Source organism: Astatotilapia calliptera, chromosome 7 (genome assembly GCF_964374335.1).
Source record: "Astatotilapia calliptera chromosome 7, fAstCal68.1, whole genome shotgun sequence".
NCBI classification, from domain to species: domain Eukaryota; kingdom Metazoa; phylum Chordata; class Actinopteri; order Cichliformes; family Cichlidae; genus Astatotilapia; species Astatotilapia calliptera.
Genome location: NC_137428.1, coordinates 60963983 through 60986419, shown reverse-complemented (window position 1 = coordinate 60986419; position 22437 = coordinate 60963983). Strand labels below are relative to the sequence as shown.

The following is a 22437-nucleotide window of genomic DNA, read 5'->3' as shown; positions in this document are numbered from 1 at the left end:
TAAAAAGCGTCCTCCAGTCCATTCTAAGGCACGGTTACAAAACGAGGACTTAGAATTGAAGTCCCTGCCTTTTCCCGGGGAATCCTCGGATCTCCCCAAGGCTGGTCCACACGGATGTTGGCACGAAAAGCACGTTTGCTTTGCCTGCAAATTTTACTCACTGTAATTTCATCTTAACAACTTTATGGCCGCTGTTTTATCTGTTTTGCTCCGTGTGACCCTCTAGGCTCTGACTACATCCACTCAGCACAGCCTGCTCATATGGTATCAGCACTGACGTTATACCGTCTCCGCTTTACACCCCCTCCTCCTCCGTCTCTGCCTGTCTCCGCACTGCTGGCCCGTATCTGTTGTGTGTCACGGGCAGCATCACAGCGGCAGACATTTGGAGAGAAAAACACCGACTGCGGATACAAATTGCCCGCTTCATGTTTCGCAAGGACCTAACCGGGGAACACAGAGATTTCCGCGTTATTGCGCGCTGCCGCTGAAGCTCTTTTTTTTTGTCTTATTTGCCTTGACACCCCTCCTTATCCTGCCTGTGTGGATGGTTGACTGCAGATTTCATGGTGCTGAGCAGGCTTGTCTGATTGAAGGCTTGCGGCCAGGGGGGCATCTGTGGGGCCGCAGATAGAGAAACCTCTGTCCACTGTCTCGTCCCGTGCACTGTAATTGTGAATGGACTGCGCTCCCTCCGTGATTTTCTGCAATCGCTCTGAGTCATTTGTGGAAGAAGATGGCGGACAGGGCTGAGATGTTTTCCCTATCCACCTTCCATTCTCTCTCGCCTCCTGGATGCAGGTAAGAGCTCGTATGTAAAGTGACAGTGAGGGGTCGATGGAGGATGCGCTGGGCTGATATGAAAAGGCGCCGTGCATGTCGGTCTGTGCTGCTTTGATGACTGCAGTAAAAACGCACATCCCCAGCCTAGGTTGTAATAGATACTGTGAATAACCTGCTCGGCCTTCTGCTGCCTCACTGCGCGCATGTAGGTGCTGCAGCTGAACATTGCTGGTTGTTTATGTTTTTGGGAGAGACGACTTGGTGAAGAGGGAATAAAAGACTCGCGTTTTAGAAATTTCTGAAAATTGCAAAGAATGGCAAATTGTAAAACATATTGCATATGACTGATCTCTAGCTGTGGCGACAGTCACCCGCTTTGCGCAATCTCTGTGTGAGGCCCACGCCCTGTTGAGTCCAACCCAGGCAAGGGCACGTTGCTGAACAAAGATTTACGGAAGTCCTACTGATATTGATGTTGTGTCAAACGCCTCTAATGTGACCTCTGCGACAATCAGTATGACAAATCAGCCCCGGTTTCTTCTTGTAGAAGCATATTTGTGGGTGGGTTACTCTTGCAGAGGCAACTTATTTCACACGTAGCGTTAAATCAGTGCTCTGTACAAGGGTGTTGTTGTTTAAAATATACAGTTTAGCTTGTTATAGTGTAATTGGCGGTAAGATGAGAAACACAGAGACATCTTGTAGTAAATTTAATGAACTGTGTGAAGAGAGTGCAGTAAACCTACTTTTGATGCTGGATGTGTATTGGTAACAATGTAACATAACAAATAATAATAATGTGTTTTAACAATGTGATCAGCATAAACAGACTTGTAAGACATCACTAACAAAGGCCAGAGTTAAGTAAACCAATTGGTACCTTTTCCGAGCTTTAGACAAGAAATTTCTATATATGAAATTTCTATATATATATATATTTTAAAAAAATTAAGCTTCTTACTAAATGTAAACATTCTTAAATCATAAAATGTACAATAGATAAAAAATTCATTTTGATTTTCTCCTAATTTACATAATTTGTACAGCCTGTCATGGTCCTGGATGTATTTCTTTAGTGCTATCATCAAAGAAGTTTGCAGGAATGAAAGTGTCCGGTTCACAGTCCTTTGACTTCTTGATAAGTTGCAATAATGGGGGCGTCAAGGTTGTAGTTTTTCTTAGAGTGGAGACATATTTGCAATTTCAGCTATTGCAAAAAGTGCACAGCTCTAATCTGTATAGTCAATCATTTTACATCTTTAAATTCCTGTATTCCTGCAGCATAATTTAACACAAGACTTTGGATTTGTTGATAATAGACCCCACTGGCTCTTACAGCTGATTATTTGAATTCTAACCTCATAGTTCATAAATTCATCAACAGTAAATCCTATATATTGATGTATGTACACTTCCAAAGGCCAAAGTTCTTATACTACTTGGATTATCTTTTTCCTGGAATGGTTACAAATACAAATCTGGGTGTATTTCTACTTTTCATATGATTTTCATATGTTATGATATATAACCTTCAGTGGCTGCTGTAAGGCTTTACTCTGTGTCACCAAACATAGCAGGAATAATAAAGAAAACACTGTTATTTCTAACTGGGTTGCACGACTACAACATACAGCTACTATAAAATACTAGCCCAGAGTAGCAGAGAGAAACTGGATAAACTACAACACTAAAAAGACTTTATCTGGCGTGTTTATCAGGATAACATAAGCCCTGTGCTCTAATGTGCATGAAGTAAACACATTTCATTTCAACGTGCCTGCTTCTGCCTCCAACATGGCTCATATCCTACAGAGGCAATCACATTAACAAACCAGTCCTGGTAGATTTTTTATCCACAGCATGTAGTCATGTGGGATTTCAACTGCACTGCTGGATCATGTCAAATCAATAGACCAGATCGTTTGCATGACTACCGGTGACCTGTTCAGCTCACTCAGCCAAGCTCTGACCATGGTATTAATGTTTTAAATTCACAGCACTACAGCCAAATCTAACGAATCTTAATTATATTAGAGGAATCATGTGAGGAGTAGTTTATTGCATTACTCCTTTGTGGAGGCTAATTGGTTTGTTTCTGTTGTTTTCAGGTAGTTTTTTTATACATTCGAGAGGGAACAAGTGGTTTGTGTTTATTTTTGGTTGGCTCTTCACTTTTTGATTATGAAATATCAGTAAGTAGGGATGTAGAAAGAGTCTTTCTGTAAATGTCTGTGCGTTTGATTGTGTCACAGCTTTTGTGTATGTGTGTGTGTGTGTTGTCTCTTTCTCTGTGCATCTGTGTGTGACAGATTCATGAGTGAAGCCACCAGTTGTGTGATGGTGTGGTCTGGTAATCTGCCTTACATAACCCTAACACTGTTTCCAGTAGGCAACAAAATCCACGAGAGGCAGCACCTCTCTCCCTGGAGCACCAGAAAATTTTTACAGGTTACAATTTCCCCTTTGCGGATGGAAAACGTCCTCAGCTGGAAATCTAAACTTTAAAAGAAGCATATGAATATGCTTCAGTGAGCAATTGATGGGAGATTTTAATTAATTTCTGCTAATAAGAGAAAACATGGTAGCACTTTCTTCCAGGCACAGAGAGCTTTATACCTTATATATACCTTATATAAAAGTATAAAGCTCATATATAGGAGTAGAACTTCATGGTGATTAAACTTATCCAAAGCATCATCTTACAGTAATGTACATAGAAGCTGTTCCACTGAGCTGTGCTTTGTTTCTTCATCATAAATATTCCCTGCAGTGGATGAAGGCTGTTTTGGATTATTACAATGCAAAGCCTTGTCCAGTGCCAGGAACCCACACCTTGAAGTTCATTGATCACATTTTGCCCAAGGGTTTGGTCGGTCTTTCTTAGACTTGCTGAGGCAGCAGTCGTACTGTGCACAGTCATTTGTTTGTTTTTAGTTCATGAGCATGAACTGCTCTGTTTCCAGTTGTGCTACCTTTTTAAGGATGCCATTTTTAGGCTCCAAATTTATCAAAGGTCCTATTGACTCATTATCTTTTTTGACCTTATTCACATAATACACAAGTAAATCTACACAAAGCGGAGCCTTGGTTATTTGAATGGCATTCTTATTTTTGTTCTTATTTCATCCCTGTATATAACACATTTGCGAATCACAAGTTTGGGGAAATTAATTACATTTGTTTGTCTCTAAATAAAACCTAAAACAACTGTTATTTTTTCATTGCTAATTTTGGGAACAAAGATACAAACAGTGTATTTTTCACGGCCTAGAATTTAACCAGTAATAGAAATAGTGATTTGCTTCAACCTCTAGTTTAATATATAGAAGTTTTATGAACATTTCGTGAACATGATTATTTTATGAAGTATGCAACCCCACCTCTCCACCCCCATGAATCCCATGTTTTCCTGTTAATGTTCTACTTTTGCCTTCCAACTCTTTGAAGTCATTTGGAGAAAAACAGAGGGGGAGGGGGTAATGGTGGGTATGGTTACCATGGCGTAAGAGGCTTAAATCAAATACAAATGCATTTTAGCTTAAGCGTTCCATCCTCACTCTTTTTGCAGATTTTAGCTTCAGTCTCTTTCCCACTGTCTTACATTTTCTGTGCAACTATCACTTGCCATGCCTTCACCTGTCAGTCTTTGCAGCTTGCTATTTTTTTTCATTTAACAGCAACAAAATAATGAGTCATATTTACACATTTTCCTCGCGTCTAATGGCTTCATTAATCCAAATCCAGACCAATCTGCATGAGATCATGTGCTCACAGCAAGATGATGTATCATCAGTGCCTTTGACTCAAACATGGCATGATCTTTGCATTTGGAGCTGAGGAAGACATCACAGAGTCCTTCGTTAGGATAAATGTGTGACTCGTGCGCGTGTGTGCGTGCAAGCTTGAGTATTTGTGTGTGTGGGGGAGGGGCATGCATACATGTGTTTGTCTCTCTAATGGTGGCTGAAAAACCTGGAAAATTATCTTGCTAATGAGTCACTACCAACTACAGCATGTCCTTGGCTTTTAAAGATGATGTCACTGTGAAGCAGGTGTTCATGGTTAAAAGGCAGCTTAATCACGCCACCACTTCAACCCCCGCCACCATTACCACTGCCACCACACCCACATCTGTATCTACTCTAATATTGTTATCAGAGTGTCATCAGACTTCCTCTCAAGCTTCTATTTTTGTCCAATTTCATTCTTGGATTGTGAGCGTATACTGATATATATTTGCATATTTCCTGGCATGTAGCCTACTAAATATTCATTCAGTGTGATTAGGGTTATTTAAAAATAACTAAATACCATCTGATAGTAAAGGGTAAGTGAATTGTCAAAACACTACCACCCCATTTCATCCATTAACGAAGATATTCATGCAGCAGATATATTGATGGGCGTATCCGGAAGATTTGGGGGTTCAGTGTTTTGGCCAAGGAGACACGGCCTCCCCGTAATCTAAATTAGGACTGCCCCCAAACATTTACATCCGTAATACATTTTCAGAAAAGCTTTATTGCATGTTTGAAAGAGTGTGGAGGCTAATTCTAAAATAAATTACAGAAGTATTAAAAGTCGAAGTCAGTCTGATAACCATGCAATCTTTCATTTTTCACAAGACAAAGGAAGCTTTGAATGTGTGGATGTGGAGACATTAAATACAAAGATGACAGTTCGCAGCTTTGAGAAATTCCGTTCTGGACATGACGGTGTCAGAGATGATGGAAAATAACTGTTAGAACAAATGCGGGCTGGAGCAATTAACTGAACTGAAGCTAAATCTCACGACACAGAGACGAGATGGGAGGAAAACCTTTATGTGGCAGTCAATCTGGGTGTGCCATTGCAGCAGCATGACCAGCGTCGGCAATGGTAATTTTTTGCTGACTTGAGTTTTGGGAGGTAGGATTCTCATCTTGCTCTGAATGTCACAATGTTGAATATCTGGGGATGGATCAGATGTTGGAGACTGGTATTGTATATAGATGATTCTTGCTATGTAGCCCTGAAGCCTCAGCTTGAAGTCCTAACTATTAAGACAAACAACCGACATCAAGCGTAGTAATCGATAAACCACGCAATGTGACAGACACTGCCCGCTCGCTAAGACACTGTAAGCAGTAGTGTCAGCACTGCAGTGGTATGGCTCAGCTTACAATCTCATATGTATCCTCAAAATATAAAGCTATTTAATACAAAATGCTTTAGAAAAAGACAAAATTGTGTCTGTGTTTGGTCTTTTCTTCATCTGAGTGGAGGAGACATGAGGTCACATTTTACTGTGCAAACTGATAAGCACACCAAGAAAATGGCACCGGGTAACATAGTGGATTAGGTAGCAGCAGAGGAGACAAGGAATAAGAGACTGTGAAATCTATTACAGAGATGTGTCCTGAGACAATGGAAGAAAATGAACATTTGTGGTGCTTGGCATTAAAATGTTTTTAAAATCTGTATTTATATATGCTTGTGAAAGCAAAGCAAAGATTTTAATTTCTCTTCGTCTTTTTCTTCCTTTGTATTCACCGTTTCTTCGTTGATACAGCGTTTTCATCTTACTCCTTGTCTGCCTTAGCATCTTATATCATTGGTTCATCTGTTGTGTCCATCAGTTTCACTAAAATGTCACCTAAAAATCAAACATGGGACTTTCTCCTTGTATGCTGGTGGTGACTTGCTTGCATACAGCTTCACAGATGCTGTGTGTTTCTTTTCCCATTGTGAATTCCACACCCACAAACACCTACGCTTGCAAACACAGGTTCCCTGGAGAGCTCATTAATGAGCTCCTTTCTGACGTTTGGTTGCTTATAGTACTTATTGTACATATAGTACTTATTTTTCTATTTTTGTTTAACCTTTATTTATACAGGTAATCCCACTGAGACTCAGTGTCTCTCTAACCCTAACCCTACCTGTTTCAGACAAGTAGAATTAATAGATTTTGTAATAGAATTACAAAATCGAAAGAATAAAATAGCAAAAACTGTCTAATGTTGAAACAATAGACACTTTTATTTGATGAGGACAGATGATGACAGTCATGTCACAACAACAGATCAGTCTGACTGATACTGTGATGAAAATGTATAATTTTGTGCAAAATGAGCTTTTGCCTCACAAGTTCAGTCCAGTTGTTACATTTCAGTTTCACAAATTTTAGCCTAAATAAAAGTAGTTTTTCCCACACAGACACGTGTGTTCTGTAAATGACAGCATTATCACGATACTAATTCATTTCACTCAAAAATGAAAAGTGATGATAGATACACTGTGCAGCATGACAAGTGGCAACACTGTTGATTTATTAATTGCTCTTTTACGTTTTGTGGAAGATGAGTGTGTTCCCTAGCCTACAGATAAATGCCCACCCCCAATCAAAGTCTCATCCTTGCACAAAATCTAAGTCTGACTTGTATAGCAACATTTTTTCTGACAATTTTATCAAACAATAGTCCAATATGCTTGCTTGCTTGCAATAGTTCTAGAGAAAATGTAAGATGTAAACAAGGTTTTTGAGCAGATACAAAGTTAACATCAGATTTATGTTCAGCTCAGATCTCACTATTGACATTTAGACAACTATAGCAAAACCAACTCGGCTGTTGGTCCAGCCGTACTAGACTGAATATTACTCTCTGAGGAGCACGTCTCCGAAGGTCCGCAGGGGTTGGCCATTAGGAGAGGGCTGGTAAGTGGGGGTCATACTGACAGAGCAGTACTGGCATCCATTTTGGTTCTGCTGGAGGTGCAGACAGGAGATTCGATTGCTCATATTAGCAGTAAAAAGTTGAAAAATAAACAAAAACATTGGACATTCTTACAGGCATGAGTGGGCATGCTTTCATTTGCTTTTCATTTACTTGAATTACGTAAGCAGGAGGAGGCAGCACTAATAAAAAAGCGCAGGGTTGGCAAATTGTTGCACTCTGAAGAGAGAGTGTTTGTCTGTTCAAGTTTCCTGCCTATCCATACTAATTTTATTGGGCTCCATGACACTGCATGATGTAATTCACACCTGGTTTGGGGTTTGAGGTTTCTAAACTGGCCTGGCAGCTCTGTGAGCACCAGCCAGTGTTTATCAGGAATCTGCATGCAAAAAGATGGTTTTTGTGTCCCTAATTTATTTTAAAGAAAAACAAAGTCTGAACAAAATGTTGAAAAGCGCAGACCCTTGGACACCAATCTGCCAGTAGGTCTCAGAGGTGGCAGGAGTCCAGCAGATGATGCTGACTACTCGTACAAGCTACTGTCTATTCTCTGAAAGAGAGCACACTACTCAGCTGTTCTCATCTGAACCACAAATCAAACCGCTGCTTAGCTGTCTGTATAACAAAATTAGTTCAGTGCCGCTAAAGCGCAGTAGCAATGTAAAGTAATGTAGCTGAGGCGGGATATAGCACAAATGTTTATGTTATCAAAGTTGTACCTAGACAAGAAGAAACAAAAGATTTTGCTACTCAGCAGGTTTTGAGTAATCATGTTGTCCATGAGAGGGGTCCGTCTTCCAGCTGAGATGGAAAGACTGGGATAGTCCGAGAATGCAGTCAAAAAAAATCTCATTCGATTAATCTCTGCTCAAACAAGATCAGATCACCTGGTTAGTGATTACGATACCACCAACCTCCAGAATTCAAAATTACCTTCTACAATGAACAAATTATAGAACAGCCTCACACATGTTTGTACTGTTAAAATATAATATTGTGGTTTGGGTTTGACCCACGTTAACAGTGTCACATCTGAAGACTCCACTGAGGCTTCGGGTTTCATAGGGTAGGTAGAAATACAGACATTTTGCAGTGGCGGTTGAGGACTGCTGGGGATCAAATTTTCTACCTGTCTCTAATTGACATACATCTGGAATACATCTGGAGTTTATGTCTCTATGCATTGGAGAGTTTTTTTGGGTTTCACTTGATTTTTAGAAGGTGAATTTTAATCAACTCCAACACTGATGCTTTGCAAAGAACATAAATGCCTGGAATTGCACTGAAAATCTAAATCCCACGTATGGACCATATGTAATCAATGGAAACCAGATGACCAACTGCCACCTTTGCTCTCGTAGGCTATATCAGCTTTAAGTCTTCCATAGGAGATTTTTACAACTAAATGTGTTCTGACAAAGTGACTGATGAAGGATGTGGCAGTGTAAAGCGTGTACTCACTGCAAGCCTGAGTGTTACAGCAGACTAAGTCCACCCACAGGTTGGCAGAGCTGGTGTCAAACAGCACCTCAAAGGACTTTGGGGGGTGTGCCAATGTTGATGTCTCCATAGTAGGTAGTCTAGGCAACATAATAATTGACAGTAGAACAGAATATAGCAAGTTAGCTAGTTACTGCTCGACGGTTGTGTGTCGTGCATAAGAATTGATTTCCTTACATCAGCGTAGTTATTGATGCACATATCTTGGTAAGGCAGCTCATCTTCCCCCCCCCCCCCCCCCCAAGGCTTGACAGTTACCGCTTATCGAGAGGAGCCCTAAGTTGATAGAAGGCAAAAGCAACATCTTCTATCACTGGCGTTGAAGCTCTTTGAGTTACAGCTATGGGTTCTTTTTTTCCAGATAAAATGATAGCAGTTTCCTTACTTAACCGTTCCTTCGGCAAGCACCACCCACACTAGGACAACAACAAGACACTTGTGATCCCTCCGTGGTACACAACGTTTCTTAATGGCTACAACTCACTTTGGAGCTGTACTGGTGCATTACCACACCAGTGTAATTGTCAAAAATTAAGCCATGTCAGTTCAGATAGGGTCACCTACTTAAAACAAACTTTATGCATAACTTCAGCATGTAATAGGTCTTCAGTACACACCACTTTTTGTAATAACATTTTAGAAACAAAGTCAAAAGCTTTATTATGAAGCACATTATAAATTTGTTTGGGATATCTTACTGGACACATGGAATTTCTGCACTTTCAGCAAAATGCTTTCTCTAATTGTTTTCAGATTATGCTTTTGCTTGTTCAGCATCATATCAAGTGAAAAAAATATGCTCTTGCTCATGTCGCGTCTCTAAAAAACAAAACGACAGAATGAAACCTATGATTATTAATTTATTTCAAGCATTTTGCTAATAGGAGCTCTCCGTACTGTTGGGACTCTTCAAGGACCACTTTAGTACCATTTTATCTGATTAAATTTACATATCAGCACCATGGTTACACTATTTGTGAAGCTGTAGTTTTCCAATAATGAAAAATAAATGTATTCTGTCTGAACCTCTGTATCAACAGTACTTTAAACAGCTTTACCAAAAGCTTTTGTCATTCACCTTATCCTAATTATGATAGTAATATTTGTCTACCATAATAAAAATATGTTAAGAAAACTCATTTAGGATAATCGTATTTCACTACAAACTGATTTTTCTAACATTTAGCCCATCGTTCAAATTCCTCTCCTGTTAAAAAACCCAATAACCCTTTTTAAGTCATTACACATTCAAGCTGGCAAGCAGTAAGGGGAAGCCCTGATTGCATTAACTTTTTCATGACCCCTTTTGTATTACTGTGCATCAGCCTGTCCTCTTTCAGAACCACAGACCCAATGACATTGTGTACTTTGGACCCCTATATGATTATATGATGTAAGCTCGCATTCATACGTAATATGTAGAGCGTCATTATCTTTGCAGGAAAGCTGCAATGCAGCATTTCCTTCAACACACTGCAAGCCAGCTGCTGTAGAACTGGAAACCTGCTGTAACTAATAGAGTAAAGACGGCATAGGGTCTGCTCAAGAAAACTTGGAAAGCCATGGCTCATTACAGAGATACACTTCCCTGCTGTAAATGAAAGTTTAGAAATCTTGGTGTAAGAGATAGCAGCGAGTAACGCTTCTGAGTCTTTCTGAGGCATTCAAAGCTCACATTTTTTACAATCATTCCCAGCTAACAGAATTTAAAATATTGACACTGAATTTGGGTGTTTTAGGTGCTGCCACTGTCACTCACTTGATTCAGTGAATGCGCCAGACCTTGTTAGTATGAGATATTATATAATTAGAGATGATAGCGGGTGTTTGTGTGGTTGCTTTTGTTCAGCATATGAGCTTGAGATGCAGACAGAGCCTGACAGCCTATGAGTTAGAGCAGGTTTCCCCTTGATCAGTGTGTGAGCATGAATCAAAAAGAAATTCCCTTTTGGACCGTTCACTGATGGAAAAGACATATTGCAGGTATCAGTATTCTTTTTCAGAATTTGTAGTGAATATACCCTCTCTTGTGTATTCCCAGGCCAGCCCACGACATCAGCCTGGAGGAGTTTGATGATGAAGATCTCTCTGAAATCACAGATGACTGTGGGATTGGACTCAACTATGATTCTGACCCATATGAGAAGGTGAGATTCTTTTGTTTTCTCTTTTTTAATAGTGTGTTCTATTTTCTCTGAAGACATTTAAGGATATGCTTCATTTGCTGTGCTTCGTGACACAGAAATAATTCTTTAGATTGCCACATGTGGCTGGAATAAACATGTTTACAGTCTGTTAAAAAAGACGTTTTTGGTCATCAGTGTTAGTGGTGTTGATGCCTTTTGGAGCATTTTTACATTTATTTTTATTATCTGCTAAATAAAATGTTTGTAGTGTCATAAAGGACATCAAACAGGTATTTTACTAGTCACTTGGAAATAATTAACTGTTATTTCCATGCGTGTCAATGACTGGTTCACGGTCAATGAATCATGCTAACAAAACAGCATTAACTGATAACTTCACCCTATTCTCTAAATATGGTCATGTTAGCTTACAAAGCCAATAAACAGTGAGCGATATCACTGTTGATATATCCACTTTTGCATATACAAGTTAAGCAGAGCAAGTCTTATCCCTTTTTTCAAATGGCCATTTTAGGACATTCAAGGAAAGTTATGTGCATGTACATATGTGCTAGATCTGCAAAATAATTAATGTAATGAAATATTACATGAAGAGACAATTAGAGACTGTTTATCCTAGTTGATTAATGCTAACATGAAGCTGAGAGCAGCAGAAAAATGACATGACAAAAATATAATTTTATGAGAATCAAGGGTGGAAACTTCGTTTGTATAGGGATTAAATGTTCAGAACAGCTTATTTGGATCTGTTATTTAAGCATCTCTATACCTTCAGAATTGTATGTAAAGGAAGCCTTCCTCACCAGAATTGCAGTCATTACAGTAATGCCCATATGCCTTAGATAGCTATAATACACAAGGAAGAAAATGATAGCTCCAACAGCTTTGTTTCACTAGAAGAGTGAGTCACTCTCTACATTCTGCACTTATCGTCAAATAAATTGCATACATACTGGTTCTGAACTACTTTCATCATATAATAGAAATTCAAAGCAGGGGTTCCCATAAGGATCACATTCAAGCGACTGTGCTGAAGTATAAGCAAATAATTGAGTCATTAGCTGTATCATCCGACATGTCAGAACGGCTTAGGCTTTAATTACACCATTTCTAAGAACTAATCTTATACCACCAGCCTCTATATTTTCCTCTGTCCATCCTGTGGGATATAAATGTTTTATGCTGGTGGCGTTGAGCCATGGCTGCAGCAGAGGGTGGGTGACCCAGTGCAGTTTGCTGCTATGCAGAGACAACCTCCTTTCCTCTGTCTTTTCCTCCCTCCCAAGTGTCTTTCCCTCCCTCCCTACGCAGTGTTGCTTAGAGACGGAGCTCACATTCTCTCCTCATTCTCTGCCCCTTTTCCCCTTAAAGCCTCCCTCTCTGTATTTTCTTTCTTCCCTGCCGAGGTGCCTGGGAATGAGGATTTAGCTCCGGGATGGTTGGTTTTGAGGGTTAAGCTCCTGGCATAAATCTGTGCTAGATTTTGCTCTTTCTACTTTAATCCACCAACAAAACACATTATGTGAAGAGTTGGCAAAGCTGTTCTGTAAGAGAGGTGTCTTTGCATAACATCTAAGAAGACCTCCAGAGAAGGAGACTTCAGAGAGTGGATTTTACTCAAAGATGTCATAGATACACACACGCACGCGCATTCACACATGCACACACAAAGGTTTGTTTACTTGGTGCCACTCACTTCCAGGTCTTTACCTGGCAGTCTTTACTGTAAGGTAAAGACCCTACAGTATTCGGGAGAAAACCTCAACAGCCAAGCAATCCCATATGAAAAAGCACTTTGCAACATGACAAAAAACCCCTTAATTTTAACAGGAGGAAACCTCTATCAGAATTCTTTAACAGGGAGCCAATGAAGATAAGCCAGTATGGGAAAAATGTGATGTTGCTTTCTTGTCCCTGCTGCTGCTCTCACTGCAGCATTTTAAATTAACTGGAAGCTCTTTAGGTTAACTTTTAGGACAATCCAATAATGATCAATTTAGTAGTCCAGCATAAAAGGGATGAAATCCATAAACTAGTTTTGAATTTCAATTTTAGAAATGTTGGAAATTATAAAGAGAAAGCAGTCCTACATAACGTTTTATATGGGCATTGAAGGACATATCCTGGTTAAAAATGACTCCCAAGTTCCTCACAATGTTACTTTAGGCCAAGGTAATGCCATCCAGAGTAAGTATCTGGTTAGACACAATGCTGATTGTCCTGATTTTTAGGGCCAAATATAATAAGTTCAGTTTTATTTAAATTTAGGAGAAGAAAATTACAGGACATCCAGGCCTTTATTTCTTTTCTATAGTTTAAGCAACTAATTTATGTCATCTGGCTCTCATTGTTAAATATAACTGGGTAACATCTGTATGCAGTATTTTCTAGTAATATTAGATAATAAAGCAAGCATAATGAAAAAGGTATTGATCCCAGTACAGAACCCTGTGGAACCCCATGGCTAACTTTCATGTGTGAAGAACACTCCCCATTTCCATGAACAAATTGGAATCTATGAGATAGATGCAATCCAAACCATTGCAGTGCATTTCCTTTAATACCAACAGTGTGTTCTAGTCCCTGTATTAAAATATTAGATATGACCACAAGTACTGAATCCTACACTGAGGTCTAACAGGACATGTATGGAGATGTGTTCACTGTCAGAAGCCATGAGAAGATCATTTATAACCTTCTCTAGTGCTGCTTCTGTGCTATGGTGAGCCCTAAATCCAAGGTGAAACTCTTCATTCTTCTGTAGATGATCACGACTTAGTAGTTTTGAAGCTACTGTACTTACTGATATGTCATTCATGAAGTCATTACTAGATAAACCCAAAGAAGTTGATTCTATTCATCTGGACGTAGCGTTTTTAGTGGGAAAAACATTTCGTCTGCTACACGTCAGGACAATATGCAATAATGATTAAAACTGCTCATTTACAGTTTAAGAAAAGACAATTGAGTATAATAATAAACAAATAAATAAAATAGAGGTGGTTATTTTATCTACATTAATGTTAAAATCTCCTATATTAACAATTTTTTTTGATCTGTGCACTAAATCAGATAAAAAGTCTGAGAAATCTGATACAGACTCTGAATAAGGGCCAGGTGGATGATAGATAACAGCTAAAATTGATATTTTTTTGCGTGTTTTCCAAAGCAGTGCTAATAGTTTTCAAATGAATAATAAGTGTCTGGGTCTTTGGTTTATTGTTAGGCTACAACAAAGTCTGCTGCCATTCCTCCACCTCGGCCTGTGCTTTGAGGATTCTGACAGTATGACTTTTGGTTGTGCTGACTCATTTAAATTAACGTATTCATCCTGGTGTAATCAGGTTTTCGGAAGGTGGTGTAGGTATTTAATAATTTACTACCATGAACTTAGAAGAGAGAGAGACCTAATGTTTAACAGTTCACACATTTTACATTTGGTACAGTTGAAACAATATTTTGTTTTCTTTGTAATTTTTTCAGCATTAAAATATTTTCAGCTGGTATTTTGTTTATTGAGGTCATGATGAGGTCATGACATTCTGTTGGAATAATAATTATAGTCTCTGTTAAGTTAAGCTGCTGAGTGTGTGGGTCGATTGTAAGTACGTGATAATTACATTTGGGAGTATACCTAAAAATGGTTTGGATCTTGAGGACATCAGATGCAAAACAGCAGAAGCCCTGACTGCTCAGTTCACAAACAAGAAAGCACAGGCCAGAGACAGTGTCGGTCCTCGTTATGTTACATCACTGCCCAAAGGAAGTAATCTTGCTGACATAGGATAGATTGGACACACACCCAGTTGCCCTTTGAGTGTTTGTGTATGTGTAGATAACAAAGAAAGAAGGGCAAGAGAGAGAATTTCATGCACATCGTGCTTCACATGGTGTTTGATTCTGCCTGCATCAGTAGGGTGTATGACAGTTTGGCAGCTCCTCATCAGCAGAAACATCAGTCTCTTCCTCATGCACCACACTGTGCTGATGAAGAAAGAAGCTTTTGGTTTTGATGTCAGCACGATTTGCTCATATTGGGCAGCACGTCTTTGATGTTTAGGACGAACAGCCAATCTGAACAGTGAGATTATCCTGCGGCCCCAATCCCCCACTCTGATTAATTCTAATTTGCTATGGTGTTCAAGTCTTAATCTGCAGAACACTTTGAGTTTGTGGTAGGCACACACACACACGTGACCAAATCAACGAGACACATGTGATTTCTGATCGAGGAAGCAGTTATTCGCAACCAGATGTCAAAATTCTACAGCGCTTTTGGCCCTAGTTGTCTGTTTCCACAATCTTTAATGTCACTATTGGTTCACTTTGATGGTATTCTTTCAAGCTTTCAAACAAGAGCGACCACAATCCCAAGCCTTTTATTTGTGTATCACCCAAACAAACACACAACTCTTTTCTGCCTCGCGTTGTTCCTGACTCTTGACTTTCTGTCCTTCTAATAGCATCTCTGCCTCTCCAGAGCCCCTGATTGAATGGCATGAGCACATGCATAATTCAGTATGTGACAGAGCAGGGGTGCCTGTGTCTCAGCTGTGATGCAACTCTGATTTTAAAATGTGGAAATATAAATGATACACTGAAAGATGGAGTCCATCATGTGTCATACACTTTTACATGCACCCACATACAGACAGATAAAATTAGATAGACATACAGACAGCCTGTACATACTTATAGTTATAGCATATTCATTGCATACCTTCATACCGTGTACATTGTAACATACCCATAATAGACCCATATTTTGTACCCTTATACCTATAACAGACCCATTTCTGTAATATATCTATATTATGGCTAAAGCACTTTCTGGATGGATGCAAACTGTATTTCGTTGCCTTGTACTTGTGACATGTGCAATGACAATAAAGTTGAATTCTATTCTATTCTATTCTAGATAGGAGAAATGGCTTTTTCTATACTTTTACAGTTGTGCCTGTGGAAAAGAAATGTCTTTTTATACTTTAAAGGAATGTATAGATGAAAAGAGACACTTCTAAATACATAATTCATCCCAAAACCAAATGAAAATTTATTCTGGGCAAAGAATAAAGGTTCAGCATGCCCTAAACATTTAGGGAGCTAGTGTTAATTATCTTAGATTTGTATCAGATACATGCCTTCTATAGGTTGCTGATGACCTCTTAATTTTCCACACCTCTATAATGGCGACTCTATAATGATAACTTACTCTTATAGTTTCTGCTGTCATTAGTCATGATAGTGCACAGCTCCATGAAACCCAAAGCTTCCTTTCACTCCACTGGGGAATTAGTTTAAAATGGAGCTGCCATCTTACTGATCTTCTGATATGCAGCACCAGCAGAATCAGTAGATAGAGTTAGCCATGCTGAACAAGGCTCTCGTCTCTTAATTAGAGATCAAAAAGCTTATTTTCTCCAACTATTTTTTTTGTAACCGCTATGTTTCTTTGGTAACTGCTATGTAAGAACAGAGCTGTTTAACATGACTATGAATGAGGGCATGCTTGCTCAAGTCTGCTGAGTGACAGGGGAGGGACAGTCAAAGGGTGAGTGGGGATGGCCTTGGGAGCTGAAGACCATGGAGATTGAATGCCGCCAACGTACAACTCTTATTTATAGTTTTTCTTTTTTTCTCTACCTGCCTGTCTGTCAGGTGGCCTTGTCTCCTGACAGCAGGAAGTATTTTCCCTGGCAGATGTGACATTTTCACAGCTCACTGATGAATCTGTAGATTTTTACACACTCATGGAGTTATAGGTCACATATCCTCAGTGATGGATAGTAATGGTTCAGTGTTTGCTGCAAACATTTGATTGCATCTTAATAGATCATTCATGCAAAAATAGATATGTTAATTAGATGTTGATATGCAATATCACGTGTACTTGATGGGTATAGACTGAGTGTGCGTTTCAGTCGCTGTGGCACAAAGTGGCTGCATCCAGCATCAGCAGAACTGTAAGCGGTAGATGGATGAGAGAGTGAGCTTTGATTCCTCCATTAAACAGACTGCACTGAGAGGTGGAGAAACTGCTGTGCTGTCCAAAATAAACAAGCAGGCAAATCAATCCTTGGAACTCCATTATAAAATTCAAAGCAGGGGAGAGAAGATTAAAACAAAACAAAAAACCCCCCAAAAAAACACCCACAAATATTTGGTGGAGTGATCATGCTCTTTTTTAAAAACTTGCATGAGTGTTGGTTTTTTTACTCAGTTGTTCTAGTTCCTTAGGGAAATATTTTGTAGAGATGATTGTAGTTGAGCAGCCTCGAGTCCTACTTGAGGCATTTATATTATTTAAAAAATACTTAAAATATGTTAAAATGTATGTTCATACGACAGCCCTTCGAGAATTAGTCTCATAGTTTAGTAGTTAAGCCTGTATTATTACCTTTGCTCCATCAGTACATATTGGAACGTATAGCAAAACACACAAGCAGGCCAATGAATGTGTAGCCTATGAAACCTGAAAGTCATTTACTACATTGGTTTCCGGTAAACTAGCTGAAACCTGAGACGCGTCTGATTGATCCACTTTCATGTCAGCGGCCCCCACCCCTCCTTATCCTTAATCATTGCATTACGTCTCCGCTTTGTTCTTTGAGCAGTTCATCGACTTTACTGGTCTGCTGTTTGACTTTCTGAAAATGTTTTGCATTGTGACTTTGTACAGTTGTGGTCAAATGTTTATCATGTGCCTTAATGTCATTAATTTTAGGCTTTTAGTGATTTATTTGAGCTGTTCCTTTTCCAGGGTGGAATAACTGTGCAGAATATGTCTTTAATGACTTAGAAAAAAGAACTGTGTGAAAAAATTTGAATTTATTTTGGAAAAAAGTATAAAAAGTGTACATACACACCCACTATATGGTTAAATATCTCAGTAGCCATCAATAATCTTCTGGAATGCTGTAGAATCATCTGTTCACACAGGAAAAAGAAATCAAAGAAAATCATTAAAAGCATTTATGCAAAAACTGGTCTGAAGACTCAAAAATAAGATTGAAACATACTGTAAAGCTTATCTGTTGTGCTCCTTTACAGCTCTAGCACATTTATATTCTCTTTGTTTCAAATCACCCCATTAGACAAACCCTTAATCCAGGTCTAAAATAATTATTTTGAGTTCTCATCATTAAAAAAAACAAACTTATATTCTAAAAGGTAAGCCCAACAATGTCAGCTGACATTTCAACTTTGGATTATGAGTGAAGATTTAGCCTTAATTATGGACTTTTTTTTTTTTTGCATGCTTTGCAAGCTATAGTTTTTATGTATACAAAACTGTAATAATTCCTTATAAAATGATTTTTCTTTGTTGTATTATTATATTTAAAAAAAATCATAAAATACTCTATAATGTTTTTAAAAAATGCTGTACAAAACATTGTTGAGGGCCACACTTAACTTCTTTGGTTTATGTACAAACACACATTCATGTATTCATGAGTGTGCATGGGAGCTGATCACTGCTGGTGTTGGTATATGTTTAGTTCTCTTTCCTTGATATTGCTCCTCTAATTTTACTGATTTCTCAGACAGGCCTGTTCTCCTCCTTGTTTCTTTTCTGTTGTCAGAACAGCTGATGCTTTAATAATATCGCTGATAATAAAGATGTGGATCACTCTCTCTCTGTGTGTGTCTCAGGACTCCCTTATTCTGGAGAAGAATGACATACACCACCCAGTCTGCTCCTTTCAGGACGACTTTCAAGAGTTTGAGATGATTGATGATGAAGATGAAGATGAAGAGGAGGAAGAGGAAGAGGATGAAGAGGTTGATCCTGATGCACCTCCCTCCCCCTCAGCCTCCCCTCCTCCTTCTCCTACTCTTGGCACCATAAAGAGCAGACCCACCACACTGAACCTAACCACTGCTGTGTCGCAGGTAAGCATACTGAGGCTCTGATTCCAAACACATTACATCAACAAACTGTTTGACATGTGTTTTGAAATAGTTGTTTGCAATTTATCACTAACAATAGTGTTTGTCTCTCTGCCATCTTTAGGATTCACTGAACAACAATAGCAGTCTATCCCCAAAGAAAGGAAGCTGGCAGGACTCTTTGCGCAACCCAGCCTCACAGGGTTAGAACATCATTAGTTATTTATTTGAAAAGAAAATGCTGTGACTTTATACTGTATGTTTTCTTCTATATTTTTATTTGGCTTTCTATTTCACAAAACAAATATATTCTTTGTATAAGCTTTAAAATGTATAACTAATATTAAATAATAGGCTAATCTATTAATCCTATAGAAAGACCGTCCTACTGGATTTTAATGCTATTTTTGTTTAGTAATTGTTCCACATGATAATTCTATTCAGATACTATTATGAACTGTATAACACACAGGGGATAAAAATCTATTGTACCTCCAGGTCGTCTGTCTCCAACCCACTCATGTCTGGAGGATGGTAGCCATGTGACAGGCCAGTGCCCAGCCTCTCCAATATCCCAGGTCCCAGGATCCCAGAGCAAAGGTACTCCACTAAATCAGACAGGGGAGGGCGGAAACCCCCAGTCTCCTCATAGGCCCCTCCTCTGCGACATGGAGGGCAACAGGCGAGAGAGGCCCGAATACGGTAACAAGAAGGCCAGCTCAGCAAGCTTAGATCATCTCATTGATCACTGCTATTTAGTGCTGTATTGTGATGTGAATTTGACTTCAGTGATGCACAAGAGCAGCAAAAATCTCGTATGCTGATTCTCATGAACCAAATCATATTTTTTTAATACTTAAAAAAAAAAAATATATATATATATATATATATATTTATGGTTTTGACAATGAAACTTTTGCTGGACTTGTTCATGCTGCTTTCCATTTTCAGCTCGTTGTGGATTTCTTTACATTGACAATCATTGTTTTTTTTTGCTTTATTCTCATCTGCTCTCATTAATTGTAAACTCTTCTCACATGTCAGCTTATTTCATTATGCAATCTCACCATAATTAACTTCAAAATCACGTACCAGCCTCTAATCTCTGTTTTTTTTTTCACCTGTCATCATAGGCTCGTTTGGTCAACATAAGTCTCACCCATGTTCTCGTGATGCTACTGATCCAAAGGCTGATCCCTCAGTACAGACAACCAGAGCACCCTCCCTAGATGAGCATTCCCAGTGTTCGGACACAGAGGTGGACCACGATCTCAACAGCGACCACAACCACAAGCACTCAAACCGGCGTGCTACTGATACCTACACCATCACCAGTGAGTCAGGTATGGAGCCAGAGAATGACCTAGATCCAGATGGAACCAGCCGCTGCTTGTCATCCACCGCACCCATTGGAGCTAACGATGGTGCAGATACACCCCTGTCTGACGAGGAGCTGGAGAAGGACTTTGACGTAGAGTTTATGTGTAAGGAGGCCTACGATATGGTTTGTAAGGAGAATCACTCATCATATGTGGAGTTCCCCTCCATTGAACCCTCTGAGCTAGCTTCCTTCTCTAGTTATGTTTCATCTAGCCGCTCAGAAAATATCGACCAGTCCAACAGTTCAGATGCTCAAGAAGCGTCTAATGTGGAGGCAGCAGCTAACGACTCCACCTCTCCATCCTCAGACCCAGGAATAGCAGATATGAACCAACGGGGTTATGTGACTTCAGACCAGGACAAAGACCTCAGCTCTCCAGGCTCTGATTCTGACATTGAAGGGGAGCTGGAAGCAGCATTTGCTTGTGGTGGTCCCGTTGTCTCCAACATGATCTCATCAATCTCAGAGACAGAGCTGGACTTGACCAGTGATGAAAGTAGTAGTGGACGCTCATCTCACCTTACCAACTCCATCGAGGAGGCCAGTTCACCTACGTCAGATCAGGAACTGGATCCAGACACAGAGTTGGAGCAGGACAGTGGAATTGTTGGTCTGAAAACATCTCTACTTCTAGGTCAGCCAGATCCAATCAAAGAAGGCTCTCCTCTACCCTCTCCATCCCCACTACCCTCACCCACAATTGCTACACCATCTCCCATTGATTCACCCATCTTACCCCATGAGGCCTACGATGATGGTCAAGCTCTTACAGGGCTGCAGAATGTGTATGAAGACCTGCCCTGTGAGCACCAAGCTGACCCAGATGAAACTCTTCCTCCAGCTCAATGCAGTGAGGATAGTCTCTCCAGACAGATGGTGCTGCAGATAGAACCAGATCACAGCCTAGAGAGCTTCAAACGCTCCTTCTACCTGCCAGTGGGGCCCAGGCTAATGCCAAGCTCAGATGATTATGATGGAAGTGAAGGAGAGTCTGAATCTGAAAGCGAAGATGACCTGAGTGAGAACTCGGACTCTCCATGGCTGCTTAGCAATTTGGTCAACAGGATGATTTCAGAGGGCTCCTACCCAATCAGCTGTCCTGAGGAGTGTTTCAAGAGGAAAGTGTCTGTGTCTGATACCATCTCACCATCCTCCGACATTGGAGATGGAGATGGCTTCAATGATGAGGACCAAGCTAAGAAAGTTGGAATGAATGGATCACAGGAAAGAGACAAAGAAAGTGAAGAATCAAGAAGTATTGACATGCAGTCTTCAAAAGGAGCAACAGTGATAAATTCTCATCTCTATATGAGCAATCCAACCGCTGATACCATAACCCCACTGATTTTAGAGCGTTGTGCAAACAGCTCTTTGCATACTACTAAAGACTGTGACAAGAACTTTGTAGATAAACCATCTAAGAATGCGATGAGACAAGAAGATGATCCTGAGCCCAATAACGACTTGATGATGTTGGAGGGGAGGAAAGATCTCGACTCACCCAGCCTTAGTGAGAGTGTGATCAGCGACAAAGATGAAGGACGAGAAACGGAGCCCAAGCCAACGAGCCGTTCCTCAGCCTCCCTCGAGCGTATCACAGAAGTCAAACACAGCCTGACACTCGACATACCCAGTGCTCAGACTAACCGATGCTTCAGCCTCACTTATTCCACAGACAATGATGAAGAAGAGGACGATGCAGACTCTTATCCATTCCTAGGTGGCTTAAGGAAGCAGTCCCGTAGAGGTAGCGACTTAGAGCTGGACAGTTCACCACCCATTGATTCCAGCGTGCAGAATCATCCCTTACCTGATCATGACCTCCCACTGTGTGAGAAAGACCTGGCTCTGAGGCAGTCAAATGAAGACGATGGACTGGCCTATGACTCCATGAAGTACACACTAGTGGTGGATGAGAATACTACACTGGAATTGGTCAGCCTTAAAAGGTATGATCTGATAATATGTTTGAAAGCCAGTAAATTGAGTGTTTACTGAGTCTGACACAAAAATCTGTCCT

At 39.9% G+C, this 22437-nt stretch overlaps 2 protein-coding genes across 3 annotated transcripts in view; one reads left to right on the top strand and one right to left on the bottom strand.

The window, feature by feature from the left end:
- Window positions 1–324: 324 nt before the first annotated feature.
- mapk8ip2 (mitogen-activated protein kinase 8 interacting protein 2) overlaps window positions 325–22437 on the top strand; it is a 27793-nt gene continuing 5680 nt past the window's right edge. The window contains exons 1-6 of one of the 2 annotated variants that reach the window (XM_026176177.2): window positions 325–801; window positions 11041–11146; window positions 18800–19039; window positions 19161–19239; window positions 19535–19636; window positions 20170–22366. In XM_026176177.2, the coding sequence (XP_026031962.1) occupies window positions 737–801; window positions 11041–11146; window positions 18800–19039; window positions 19161–19239; window positions 19535–19636; window positions 20170–22366 (2789 nt within the window). In that variant the 5' untranslated portion in view covers window positions 325–736. Of the gene's footprint in view, window positions 802–11040; window positions 11147–18799; window positions 19040–19160; window positions 19240–19534; window positions 19739–20169; window positions 22367–22437 lie in introns of both variants that reach the window. The other variant, XM_026176176.2, reaches the window with a different exon arrangement.
- On the bottom strand, window positions 7364–9200 carry LOC145429892 (gastricsin-like). The gene is given in 11 exon segments (XM_080304020.1): window positions 7364–7531; window positions 7653–7878; window positions 7962–8023; window positions 8026–8051; window positions 8054–8082; window positions 8219–8310; window positions 8312–8413; window positions 8516–8634; window positions 8961–9045; window positions 9047–9079; window positions 9177–9200. Coding segments are annotated over 11 exon segments (966 nt in total).